The sequence below is a fragment of the Dermatophagoides pteronyssinus genome, unplaced genomic scaffold, assembly GCF_027571235.1.
Source record: "Dermatophagoides pteronyssinus isolate colony J.1.1.1.1 unplaced genomic scaffold, Derpt_VIB-CSIC_2022.12 sq0001, whole genome shotgun sequence".
Classification (NCBI taxonomy): domain Eukaryota; kingdom Metazoa; phylum Arthropoda; class Arachnida; order Sarcoptiformes; family Pyroglyphidae; genus Dermatophagoides; species Dermatophagoides pteronyssinus.
Window position 1 is genome coordinate 3,119,755 of NW_027461525.1, and position 13,859 is coordinate 3,133,613.

Sequence of the window (13,859 nt, forward strand, 5' to 3'; positions counted from 1 at the left end):
TTGATATTCCATGACAGAATATATTTGTCTAAAAAAAATATTTTATTTCATACTTTTTGGGAAAAAACTAAAGAAGAAATTCTGTCTCATTTATATATTTATTATTACATATAAAATTGAATAAATTAGTTTATTTGTGTGTATGTTTGTTTGTGTGCTTTATTCTCGTGACAATTATTGATTGAAGCAAACGATCGATTAATTGATTGATTGATTTTTCTTTTTTGATTGTTGTTCTTAGCTACAACTTGTCATTTGTTTCATAAATAAATACAAATATAAGGAAAAAATTCGTTATAAATATGGAATAAAATGAATTTCATTAAAATTATAATGAATTTATGATGAAATTTCAACAATGGTTTCGTTATCATTCATGGACGATGTTTGATTTTGATTGGTCTCTTGAAAATCGTCAGGTTTAGGATGATTTTCAATGGATGTTTCCGGTTCTAAGTTGCAAGGATTTTGATGTTTTAAACAACCATTACCAGTACAATTATTGGTCATTGTCAACAGCATTGTCATTATATTTTTACGTGATTTTTCTGAACCATTCCATGAATTTGTATTGTCCTTTTCATTTATTTCCTTTCGATTTTTTCTATAATTATTTTTGTTGTGGACGCCTATGCTATTGGAGATTTCAGATATCATTGATTTTTTTCTATTAACCTTGCATATTTTATTTAGGTTATTATTATTGTACAAAAATCGATCACGCATCCAATCGCAATGTCTTTTAAATCTATAGATGAAATTAAGAAAATCAATACGTATTGATGGACGAATTGATTTAGAATGAAAGATTTATCGGATAAAATTCTCATTCAACTATTCAGAATAATTTTACTGACAATAGTAACAAAATTAGATCAACAAACCTTGATTGAATAATTCCACTCACCAATGATGATTCTCCTTCATGATGACCCTCTCTTGCGCTGTTATTACCATCTTTTTTCAGGCTTCTAATATCACCAGTACCGGTTCTTATGTTCTTCTCATTATCGTTCATTATTGAGGAATTATCTCGAATTGTACGCATATGTCCATGTGAGCTTTGATCAGTTAACCAACAAAAAAATCCGATTGTTATGACAATCAAATGTATGACATGTGTTGTTACATTTAGTCGCGAACTTTGCCAATCAAGTGAATCAATATGATGATAGAAATCGTCGAGACGATATTGTTCAATAAACCAGATTAATGTCAGTAATGATTCAGTGATAACAAAAATCTGTCGTGCTCGTAATATGTATGATATAAGACAAGCTAATGCAATGAATTCATTTATTAATGAATTTAATATGGTAAGCAAATAAACTCGTGGCAATGATGAACGTGTAAACAATGGTACAACGGCAGCCTGATTTAATTGCATTAAGAATCGACGTTCATCGCCACGAGATCGACCAAGTTTTTGATTTACTTCATCAATTTGTCTCCCAGTCTCACAACCAAGAGCAATCCATAAAATCATCAACAATAGCAACAATAAGATGAAAAGAATTTTAAATAGTTTACCAATGATAAACAAGATAATTTTTCTTTCCATAACCAAAAACAAACATTTAACGACAGAATCAATTGTATCGTTCAGGTAGATGACTGATGAAAAAATAATTTAATTTTTGGTTATTCTTCAACTTGTTCTTGAATAGATATTCGAAATTCTTGACATTGCGCAAAATTGTCGGTGAATTGATATATGCGCGCAAGCGTGCATTGATTTTTCTCGATTATATTCAAGTTATATTTAAATTTTTTTCTATAGAAACAGCAATGAAACCGTTTTTTTTTTTTTTTTTTTGTTGAAAGATAAAAAATTTCACATCTCTTATCAATTAATGTTTATTCCTTATTTGATATTCACAATGAATTCATCAATTTAATATTAGGAAAATGAAGATGCATTCAAACATTTCTATACAGGTCAAATCGATTGTTCCAATTGAATCATTTTGTTCTTATAATGAGAAGTATAATTTAAATGGAAAAGTTTCATTGACAAATATAATTGGAACCAGAAATTTTTTTTCAAAATTATCACAAGGAAAAATCATGATAATGTGATTGATTGGAAACTTGCTTGCGTTATCATTGATTATTATTCGATGATGACGCAAACCTTGACTGTAGAAAATTAATAAACATTTTTTTTCGCGTGTGAAATCACAAGTTGCAGCCATTTTGCTAGTTAGACAATTAAAATACTCTCTTTCATTCGCTTTTACAATTATTATCGATTTCAGGAGAAAACAGTATAAAAAACAGTATTCGATCAATGATAGTATGTGTACTCACTAAATCAATTGAAAAGTAATATTCGAATACTGTTTTCATTTACATTACCATTCATTAATTTGGGTACTTAATCTAAAATTTTCATCATACAATTTTACTATATTTTTGTTAGTTTAAATTCAATGTTTAATTTTTTTAAAAATGAAAACAACTAATGCTAAACAAGGTTGTTGACAAAATAAATGTTCTGGTCATGATTTGGTTGTTAGCGATGTAATTTAAAAGCCATTCATACTTGTGATCTTCGTTGCATTTGTTAATTGATTTTTTACATTTTTGAACTTAAAACTATTCATCATTCATATCGATCCCATTTTCTTTCAATAAACTGTATGAATATGGATCAAAATGATCTTGTAAGTAGAGTTCGAGCCCGTAGGCTAATGATTGCCGATGTAGGTAAAATGACCAGCGGTATTTCACCTGACATCGATACAAATGAACCTCCTAAATGGTTTGATCAATCAGCATTTTTACATGCACAAAAACTTTTCAAAACTTATGGTGCTATGTAAGTTTTCTATTATAAAATGAACGAATGTTATTGTTTTCATGTTTCTGTGTTCATAAATTCAGCATTCGTATAAGCCAATTTTACGGTCTTCTATTAGTATTACATGATCCATATGGTGCAATACCTTTATTATGTACAGGTAATTCTCGTACAGTGTCCAAATTATTTCGTCGCTATCTTTCGACTATAATACGCGTAAATGATTGGTTCAATGATGATCCATTTAATGTGGAAAGTAATAGTTATGGACAATTACGAAAAGTTCGACGAATGCATGAAGCTGTTGCCAAAAAAATGAACCAAAATAGTCATTTCGTTGAAAACGGAAAGCAAAGACTATGGATCCCACAATATGGAATGTGTATAGCACAATTCTCTTTTGTTGGATTTATGACCATATTTCCTAAAAAGGTATTTTTTAAAATGTAATTTTTTTATATTGATGATTGTTTATTATAATTATCTATATGATGATGGATAATACAGCTAGGATTTCATAATTTTTCCAAAGAAGACTTTCATGCGATGTTTCATTTTTGGCGCGTAATTGGCTATTGTTTGGGTATTGAAGATCGTTTCAATCTTTGTGATGGTACTGATGAAGAAACAATTGAATTATGTCGTCAAATTTATTTTGAACAATGGCTACCCAATATTAAATCTCATCCATATGTCGAAGGACTTAATATGAGTCGTGGAATTTGCTTGGCTATGTCTGAAATCGATTCTTTATTAAACTTCAATTTGTTGATGCATTTCGGTGCACCATTTTTACAATTTAATGCCGATGATTATCCATTGACCTTGCAAGAAAAATTATTGCTTTTAAATATGAAATCTTTCTTTAATTTTGGCTCAAAATCCACATTGATCAATTGGACAGCGACTAAATATTCTCAGCTTTCAATCGATTATGCTATATATAATCGTAATAAAATTGAAAGCCGATTGCAACAAAAATACCCTGATTTGAAATACGAAAGTTCTGCCGATATATGTCCATTTAATGTTAATATTGATTATTCAGATGCTTTTTGAATTACGCTCAAAAACTAATTAAATAAATTTTTGTTTTGTTTTTTTCAATCATGAAAATTTAATGAAAAAATGATTTTAAGTAGAAATTTAAAAATTCATGCAACATGTTTTACTTTTTGTACAAATATTTAAAATAATGAATGATGTTGATTAATATCATAAAAGTGTGAAGATATGATTCAAAATGAAACAAAAATGCATCATAAAAATAAACAAGGAAAATAAATTACACAAAAATTTGTATGAAAAAAAAATCAAATTTCTAATGAATGGCGGTCAAACGTCTTATCCAATTATCATAATTATTCACTTTTGTATAGTATCCATATTTTTGTGGTCGACCACATCCTTCACCCCATGAAACAATGCCGAGTAATGTCCAACGAGAATGAAATTCTACAACTAATGGTCCACCACTATCACCTTTGCATGCATCACCAACAATTTCTTTTCCATAACCTGCACAGAACATATTTTCGGTTACTTTGAATGTTGTAGATTGTCGACATTTTTGCCGATCAACAATTGGTAATTTTATTTTATGTAGATATCGTGGTAATGGTCCATTTTCTTTCAATCGTCCCCAACCGGCTACAATACCAAACTTTATAATTCGACTGTAGTCATCGCTATTATCATCATTGTCATTGTTGTTTATATCTATAGAATCGTGATTATTATTATTATGATGTTGATGATGATGATCTTGAGCAAAGAAAAAGCTATTCATTTCCCGAACTTCATCGGTTGATGTTGCTAAACATATTGGTCGGATATTATCGTTAAATTGTACATGAGTAGTCAATTTTACTAATGCAATATCATTATCAAATGTTTCATTTGAAAAATGTGGATGTTTTATAGTATGTTGAATTTTCGTTACCACTTCCATTGGTTCAGTTTCCGTTTGATCATATTTTCCCAGCTTGACAAACACTGTTGATTCATCGATTATATCCGTGAAACAATGTGCAGCTGTCACTACCCATCGTTCATTTAAAAGTGCCTAAAAATACATAAAATTAACCTTTTAATTTTCAAAATGATAAGTTTTCTCAACTAACCCCTCCGCAAAAGACATGACGCTTTTCATCCCAAAACATGACCATCCAAGGAAATTCTCCAGGCAGTGCTTCCGTACCACCGATAATTTTGCCCACATCTTCCATCGTATCTGGCTGAGTGTTTTGTTGTATTGAAATGACACCACAAAAATCTCTCACATCGACACGTCGATTAATCTGAACACGTGCAACCGATTTCAATACGCAATCATCTTCATTGTGATTAGTAATTTTATTGTTGTCCGTACTAGATCTGTTTGAAAAAAATTGATGATCAAGTCGGACCACACAAAAATAATAGCCCGAATCTTCGACTAGAACTCGATCGAAAAGTAAATCGCCACGACTAAGTTTTTTTATCCTTGAATTATATACAACTGGCTGAGTACGGGTGATTGTTTGACCATCCCCCGAATGATTATGAATTAATGGCACACGTTGCCAACTGATTTTCACATCCTGTTGGGAATCAGTCAACGTTGCGCTACAGTGTAACATGACAAATTCACCTTCACTGGTGAATTGATCACGCGGTCGTTCACGAAATAAAACATTCGATGATGAGCATCGAGTTGTGTCTGGTTTTAAAGTAAGCCAAGCATCACTTGAATTATCTCCATATACGCAAATGTATCGCCCAACAGATTTTGGAGTGAATTCTCGTATCATTAATGAGCTTCCATTACTGGATACGCCTTCGTGTATTTCCCGATCACCTTTGAACCATATGATTGGTAATGATGATTCACCGTTTCCATTTGATGGGGTTTTTACTTCACAATATAGAATATGAGAAGAACCTAGACGAATCGATGCATTTTGAGGACCATGAATTAAGATGATATCATTGCTTTCGGCATCTACATTTGTAGATTCATTTGTGTGGTGCAATGATTTTTTCGTATCATCCATGATTGGAATATTTTCATCGTCATCTATAGACATAAAGGTGAATTTAGCACGAAATCCTGGATTCAAAACATCATAAACACCGGTTTCCATTTTTGATGTTTGTTCAGTTCTCGATCGATCTTTCTCGTTGGAATAAATCGAGCGAAAAACCAACCTTATACTATCGGTCTGTGAAACATAACGTATAGGTTGACTTTGAAAACCACAAAACAGTGTCGATGGTTCGGTATCGTTTAATGTTTCATATATTTCTAAACGATCTTGTGAACAATTCAAAAGTCGATGTTGTTGATGTCCTCGAATAATTAGTGGTGAACGACCATTATATGATGCATCAAATTTTTGATCATAGTCTCCATCGTCATCATAATCGTGATTAATATCGTCATTTTGATCCATCAAATCGATCCAATCAAATAGCAATATTATGCGTTCATTTGCTGATGGAGCCATGATCGATGTTTCACATTGAGATCCAATCGGATATGGTCCAGGATACGACGGACTAGAGATAGTCATATTTTGCCAATCAGCATTCCAATCACATTCCATGTAGCGAGAAATATTTACATCATTACGTAATGCAACGATTTTTGCTTTATAGCCTCTTAGAGCAAGAAAATTATCAGATTCAAAATGAAAAAGCAATGAATTATCTGTGGAATATATGAAAAATTTTGAACTTGTTGGTAATGTACAAAATTTGCCCAAAGAATTGGATGGGATAGCTTTTGCGGAATCAAAAACTTCTACATAATCAAATTCACAATTTGTACCCGATTCAAGATGTAAATCTTCAAATTGAATCAAAAGACGATGATTATGACGTGTACGAACTAGTGTCCAACAATTTTTTGAATCTTCATATGAATCTGGATATTTTGGTGATGTAATATATGAATAATTGTGTACAAACATTTCGTTTGTACAATCCTGTGATTGTGCTATGATTCGAATTTGAAATCCTGGATATTCATTATATGAATCTGAATGAAATACAATCGTTATATGATTGGCACCGATCTCGAATTCATGAACTTTAGGATATTGTCCACAAAATTTCTTCGTACTTATTAATGTTTTGCCAGTCTTTCGATCAACTCGATGAACACCTGTAGATTCGAAATAATTTTTTAATCATTATTTATTGAATAAAATTTAAACTTGAACTTTTTTTAATTACCTTCGAAATCGAGATAATCAAAACGACAATTGGCATCATGTTCAATGTGTAATTTGAATATCTGTACTTTGAGCAATTGATCTTTTTGTGATTCTATATGCCATATACAATGTTTATTTGGTGGATAACGTTTTGGATAATCTGGTGATGTTATTTCGATATCGGTTGATATAGTAATCTTTATTCCGTTTGGATTTGAGCAGCTATCATTTTGCAGCAATAATAGTTGCTTATTTTTGTGACTAAGTTCCGAATTATTATGATTGTCGATTGAATCGCTTAAATGTTGAGCATCTTTTTCGTTGTTGTCGTGATTTATTTGTGGAAAGTGATGATTTTGTGATAGTTCACGGAATAATTGCGCAATCGATTGTGATCTTGAACTTAGATTTAATGATGGCTGTGTCAATGAAGATAAAGTAATCTTTGAAGATTGTTTTGCTGGTTGCCATGATTTCACGGAATCTCTTGATAATGAAATCTGGTCAAATGATTGATTATCAACTGGAGATAATTTATCTAAAGTTGATGTAGCTTGCGGAATCGTGATTGTTGTATCCAAATTATTTGATGCTGATAAAGGAAAAGAGGCAGAAGAATGAGAATGTGCAGATGACAATTGAGAAAATGAGATCGGATTATTGCTGTCATTGACTGCATCATCAGTTTTTTCATCCTCTAAAGTGTCTTCATGGTTTTTATTATCATCGAGATCGAATGATGAATTTGGCAGCTGCGGTTGTAATTTTAGTGTCGATGATGGTTGTAATTGCCAATCAAATGTTGATTCATTTGACGATTGACTACGGTTATCGAAATGGATCCCAAGTGCAGAAAGCATTTCTTTTGGATGATTTTTTTGTGGATAATGTCGCCGTTGTTGTTTCCGACGACGAATTTTTTTCGACAATAATGTCAAAAATTTTTTCTTAATATCTCCGGAAAATGCAGAAATTGAAGCTGGTTGATTTTGCGGATTATGAAGACCCCCATTTTCATTTTTATTGATTTCTTCGTTATTATCATCATCATCAACATCACCATCTTCATCATAATCTTCACTAGTATCAATATTACTATCATTATTGATAATTTCGATTTCATCTGTGTTTTCTTCTGGATCTTTAAATTTAGTTTTACGATTTTCGAATAAAACATCGATACGAGATGTTGTTGATGTTGCTAATGGTGTAGGTAAGGATCCTATCATTTGTTGAGATGATGGTACTATTGTTGATGATAACACAAAATTTCTACTTAATTTGTATTGTTGATGATTATAGCTACTATTGTTTTGTTTATTCACATTAAATTTATTCAACAATAAATTCTTTATTGCTATGGATTCTTCATATGATCTGTAAAACAAAAGATTTAAGAAATGTGAAATCATTGATAAATAAAAATACAAACCTTGTTGCCAATAAACGACTATTTGAAGCAGATGATGATGATGATGATGCGGATGGCAGTGTTGATAATTGAGTGGTCATCAATAAGCATGAACCAAATATGATTATAATAATCAAAACTATTGCAATGGTTAATTTATGCATGAAGGCTGGCTGCATTTTGTTACAATTTATTGATGAATTATTGGTTGTTATAAACATTAATGGAATGAATTGTTGATGACAATATATCATTGAGACGCACATTAATGCCGATAGTTTTTGATACATGCACAAAAACACGATAGATCAGTGATTATAATCCTTTCAATCGCTACAACTTTAATAAATTGAACAATCTTTCATGATTGAAAATCAATTATTTGATTAGTTTTTTTTACTTCATTGTAGTTTTAGTTATCATTTTATTTGTTAAATTTGAAAATAAAGTACATAAGGGGAGAACCAGGAAGAATAAACAATCTTTGGTCCTCTCCCTATCCTCATATCGTTTTTAGTTTTAGTGGATGTTTGTTTTTTTATCACATCGAATATTATGAGGATTGTTTTTTGATATCGAAAGCATTAAGCACAGACATATAACAAATGAACCGATGACAGTTTAGTTTAGCTGATTTAAGAATTTTATGTTTATCTGAAACGATTAAAACCCTTGCACTTATAATGCAGAATATTTGTTGATTTCACGTCTAAACAAAAATCTTTGTTTATAGTTCTTAGCAATTCTTTTTAAATAAAAAACAAAGGTGCAATCACCACAATTCAACTTAAAAAATACAAAAACAACACCATTATAAGTTTGGATAACCAATGGCAACACTAAACACAAGAAAAAAAATAAAAATCTAGTGCAACACCATCGTTATGATGATGAATATTATTATTACGAATATTAAAATAACGGCTGATATTGCTGTTTGTCGTTTTTGTCGTTATAAATGTTGGCTTGGAAACACCGACACATGGATACCTAGGCAAAAATTGGAAATATTTCATCATTTGATTGATTTTCATTCCGTTCATAATTATGAATTTTGATTTATGAATTGTAAGGAACATCATTTCGATCATAAACATGGAATCAATGACTGAGGATTATCGCTATGACGAAACTCATAATATCCATCAATTTTAGCCGTTATGATGCTAGTGGTGGTGGCATTCGAAAAAAAAATCAAAAAATCAAATTGTTTAAACAAACTCAACCGACCAGTCGAATGAACAAATAAATTTTTTTTCTTTCGCGTTTCTACTACCGAATCCAAGCATTCGATAAGAAATGATATAAACAGCGACTCTAACCAATCACTTGAACTAAGTAAATGATGATTTGGATGTTATGGTTGCCATTACGAAGATAAGTTTTGTTTGATATAATCGATTTCATACATAAACGATTAGGACAAAATCTTTTTGATGTGTTGATACCGATATGGACCCATGGTTGTAAAACAGAGCTTGGTGGATCATGATGATGTAGATGATCAAGTTCAATCAACAAATCAAAATTGATTCGATCAGGCTGAAATCAAATATCGCCAACATTAGCTATGATTGTATTCAATCGAATTCAAATATTTTCAATAAAATCAAAAGAAATGATATGATGATTTTGAATGATTTGACGGTAAATTGATTGATTGATTGATTCAATCATGCAAGTATGAATACGGCAACAAATTTGTCTATCTGAGATAATTTACACTATCATACATACACAAAAAAAAACTTGATGAGCTTAACATTTGTTTGTTGTCGATGATTTTCTGATAGAAATTTTGTCGTTGTCGTAATTCAGTGCTTATTTACGAAGAATTGAACAGTTAAAATGAGTGGGATGGAGGTTAATTTTCAGCATAAAGTAATTACAAAGACGTAGTTTATTTTTCACATTATTTATTTTGTTTTGAACACGATGTTAGAATGTTTGTTGTTTGATGACAATGATGATAATGATTTGTAGCCCATTTAATCACATGTTTGATGAGTTCGTAACTATTTAAGGGTAGGTGTTTATATTTGATCACATATCAATATCCATTCAAAGATTAGAATATAGACATTAATTCAATTCTAGATTGATTGAATACTTTTTATTCTAATCAATGTTCATGGAGTTTATATACAATGGCCATTTTTCAAAATACGATTGGCACACGTTTGCATCGGGCTGGATTTATTTTATAATAAATGTTGTCGTTACTATTTTTTAAAAATTCGTTAGGTTGTTGCAATTGTTTTTTTTTTTTTTGTTTTTGTTAATGTTCGTTCATTCTTGAAATTTTAATAATGTTTACATTTTCTTTATTCGTTTTGTTTCGTTTGATTGATTTTGATGAGGATGATGCTGACTATAAAAATACTTACATAAGGAATTAAGTATTCACTACTCACAATATTACTTCATACAAGTTTAACGATGCTGATCATTGTAATAATTTAAAAAAGAAGATTGAGAGAGAGAGAGAAAGAGAAGAAGATTCACAAAAATCTTCCTGTACTTGTGCATCTGAGAGTGTGTCTTTCAAAAATTATGGCCACTAATGCTGACATTCACAGTATCAGGAAAAATATATGAGTTCATTACGTTTGTGTTGATAAGCGTTTTTCTTTTGGTCTTTCCATTTTTTTCCAAATAAAATTGATAGAAACAAATGACATTTGGCAGTTTTTTCTAGTTTTTTTAAAATTTTGATCATCCACCGGATAACCACTTGATGGCTAATCTATTAGATAAATCAAAAATGTCATATCCTGTCTAATGAATACAATTCGATTTTCAATGTGTTTTCATGACATTTAACTATATATGCATCTGCATGCTTTTCATACCCTGTTCAATTCATGTACAAACAACTTTTGATATGAAGTAAAGAAGAGATGAAAAAAACCTGTCATTCTTGTTGGTGACAAAACAATATGGGTCAAAGCAAACAAGGAACTGAATTCTAATCAAAACGAATTCACTATTCGATGATGAATAAAATTATTGTATAAAATATTTTGATTTTCTTATTTAAACAATGATAACATTGATTTGTTGTCTATCGAATCTAGTTTTAAATAAGTCTTGTGTGTGTGTAAGTGTGTTTGATTATTTTCTAATAGCCATTGAATTTCTGATTATTATCATAAATTGAATAACTGATTAATCGAATTGATTTTATTGTAATCAATATACACAATGTTTATTTTTGTGTAAAATGACTTTGTTGAACCGAAATTTGAATGATATTTTCTTTCATTAATATGCTATCACATTATCCTTAGAAAGTCAATTATTATGAATTTCCGATCGAATGTTTTTATTTAACAATCATACTATACAGAAGAACTGCATAATTGATTCTATCCCTTGTTTATCGTAAAATGATGGAACAATAATAATAAAAATAAAATAATAATAAAATCATATTTTTTTATTGTTAATCATTTTTTTTATTTTCATACGATATTGATTTCAATTCTGGTTAATATTTAAGGAAAGTTTTACTGTAAATCATTTGTATTGATCCAAACATTGATCGTTAGAGGTTTTTTAAAATTTTTCAGTTGAAAACAACGAAATTCTTAGTTGATTTGATAGCCATTTCGTAGAACCATTCACAATGGTTAAAATGTGTTGATAGCATTTCTAACTGGTGCACCCTGAATTCGATAAGTTATTCTTTTGAGTTGATCAAGAAAAAACTTAAAAGAATATATTTTACAAACAAATAAATTTTATAAAAAAGTTAAAAAGATTTGAAACTAAAAGGTAAAAAATCACTGGATCAACTTTCGAATATTTTTTTGAGTATTTCGATTTTATTGTAACACAATAATGAAACAAATTCAACCGATGGAATCAACAATGAAACAATCATCACCAAGGAATCCATTCGATAGATTATTCTGTCTATTTATTCAATACAAAATAGTTCCATTCAAAAAAGTGAATGAAATCTTTATGAAACAAAATCGAAATCTTCGTGAATTTCCTCGTACAATTATATCAATTATGATTATTTACAGTTTTGATTTGATTCGATTTGGAACGAATGTAATTTACGCTGGCAAGGATTTCGTCAACTTTATCGATGGTAGCATATTCACACCATATTTTATTTATGAACAACCCAAAAATATTCGAGCTTTTCATTTTTGTATCTATTTGATGGTCACTGTTGGAACATTCATCGGTATGGGCATGAAATTTAAATTCATAATAATGAAATTTTTGTTTCATTTTAGCTTTTTATTGGTTGAAGATATTTTCAAATGGTGAACGTACTGAACATATGCTTCGTCCGTTGATGCGTTCCAATCGGAAGTATAGAATTTTTTTTACAAAAAAGAAATCTACAAGAAATTATCGAGTTGAAGATGTTGAGTCAATGCGGTCATTCTGTCGTCAAGCTAATTTAGTCTATATCATGTTTCAAATAATCAGCACATTATTTCCGATAATTATTTTTATATTCATGTTAATCGATTTTTATTTTGGTTATTATCGAATTTTCAATAATCGGATATCATATTTTTTACTTATTCGAAGATTAATTTATGATGTGACATTTACTTATCATGTATGGATAGTGTTTAAATTCGTTTCTGGATATATTCAATTTATATATCAAAGTAATTCATGGTTTCGTTTGGAATATAAAAAACTTTCACTTCGTTATCAGCCCACACGATTGAGAAATAATAAAAAAAGATTGAATATTAATTTTATGACAACATTCATACAAAAATTAACTCAAATAAATCATGAAGTTGTTGATCTTTCGAACGAAATGTCAATGATGTCATTCGTTGTTTATGGATTTTATTTATTCGCATTGGATGTGGAACTATTTTTACTGATTGACGGGCGAAGTCAGTTATTTTTTCGTCTGGTTTTATTGAATGTATTCGCTGTGACGATTTTTTTTGCTGTAATGATATTCACAACATTGGCTAATTTGAATCAATATTCACGACAAATGATACCGATCGTTCGTTATTATCTTCATGATTATGGTGAAAAAGTAACGCTTAAACCTAATCTTTTAGATAAATATCGATTAATTGAATTAGATCATCAATTCAATGATGATTTAATTGGCCATGATTGTGCACGGATGTTCGTTTTCACTCGTTTCACCAATTTAATGATGGTTATCGAATTTACATTGAATCTATTGATGATTATTAATTTATTTCAACATTATTTTTAAATCATTAAAAATTCAAAAAAAAAATACTATAGTGTTCTTGCTATGATAAAATCTCGGTGATTATAGATCGAATAGAAAGTTGGCTTTTCCGCAATAATTTTTTTTTAATTTTGTCATTGTTTAATCATTTTCAATATAAATTTATTTCATTGAAAAAGAAATATTTCACTGAAAACGTGAAAGAATTCCTTCGATCTCATAAATTACAATGTATTCAGATATTTT

At 29.9% G+C, this 13,859-nt stretch overlaps 4 protein-coding genes across 4 annotated transcripts; 2 read left to right on the forward strand and 2 right to left on the reverse strand.

Moving 5' to 3' along the window:
* Positions 1-73: 73 nt before the first annotated feature.
* On the reverse strand, positions 74-1,767 carry LOC113793190 (uncharacterized). The gene is made up of 2 exons (XM_027343177.2): positions 885-1,767; positions 74-748 (listed from the first exon to the last, which is right to left on the reverse strand). The coding sequence occupies exons 1-2, from the start codon at positions 1,559-1,561 to the stop codon at positions 340-342; spliced, it is 1,086 nt and encodes a 361-aa protein (XP_027198978.2). The 5' UTR covers positions 1,562-1,767; the 3' UTR covers positions 74-339.
* Positions 1,768-2,298: 531 nt separating this feature from the next.
* On the forward strand, positions 2,299-3,910 carry LOC113793491 (uncharacterized). Its single transcript, XM_027343536.2, has 3 exons — positions 2,299-2,821; positions 2,887-3,235; positions 3,311-3,910. The coding sequence occupies exons 1-3, from the start codon at positions 2,643-2,645 to the stop codon at positions 3,860-3,862; spliced, it is 1,080 nt and encodes a 359-aa protein (XP_027199337.1). The 5' UTR covers positions 2,299-2,642; the 3' UTR covers positions 3,863-3,910.
* A 38-nt stretch (positions 3,911-3,948) lies between these two features.
* On the reverse strand, positions 3,949-10,329 carry LOC113793490 (uncharacterized). The gene is made up of 4 exons (XM_027343534.2): positions 8,435-10,329; positions 7,022-8,379; positions 4,927-6,950; positions 3,949-4,868 (listed from the first exon to the last, which is right to left on the reverse strand). The coding sequence occupies exons 1-4, from the start codon at positions 8,701-8,703 to the stop codon at positions 4,125-4,127; spliced, it is 4,395 nt and encodes a 1,464-aa protein (XP_027199335.2). The 5' UTR covers positions 8,704-10,329; the 3' UTR covers positions 3,949-4,124.
* LOC113793522 (uncharacterized) lies at positions 10,300-13,739 on the forward strand. The gene is made up of 3 exons (XM_075822267.1): positions 10,300-10,438; positions 12,448-12,614; positions 12,667-13,739. Exons 2-3 carry the CDS (start codon positions 12,590-12,592, stop codon positions 13,632-13,634), a joined length of 993 nt encoding a protein of 330 aa, XP_075678382.1. The 5' UTR covers positions 10,300-10,438; positions 12,448-12,589; the 3' UTR covers positions 13,635-13,739.
* The last annotated feature ends 120 nt before the right edge of the window (positions 13,740-13,859 follow it).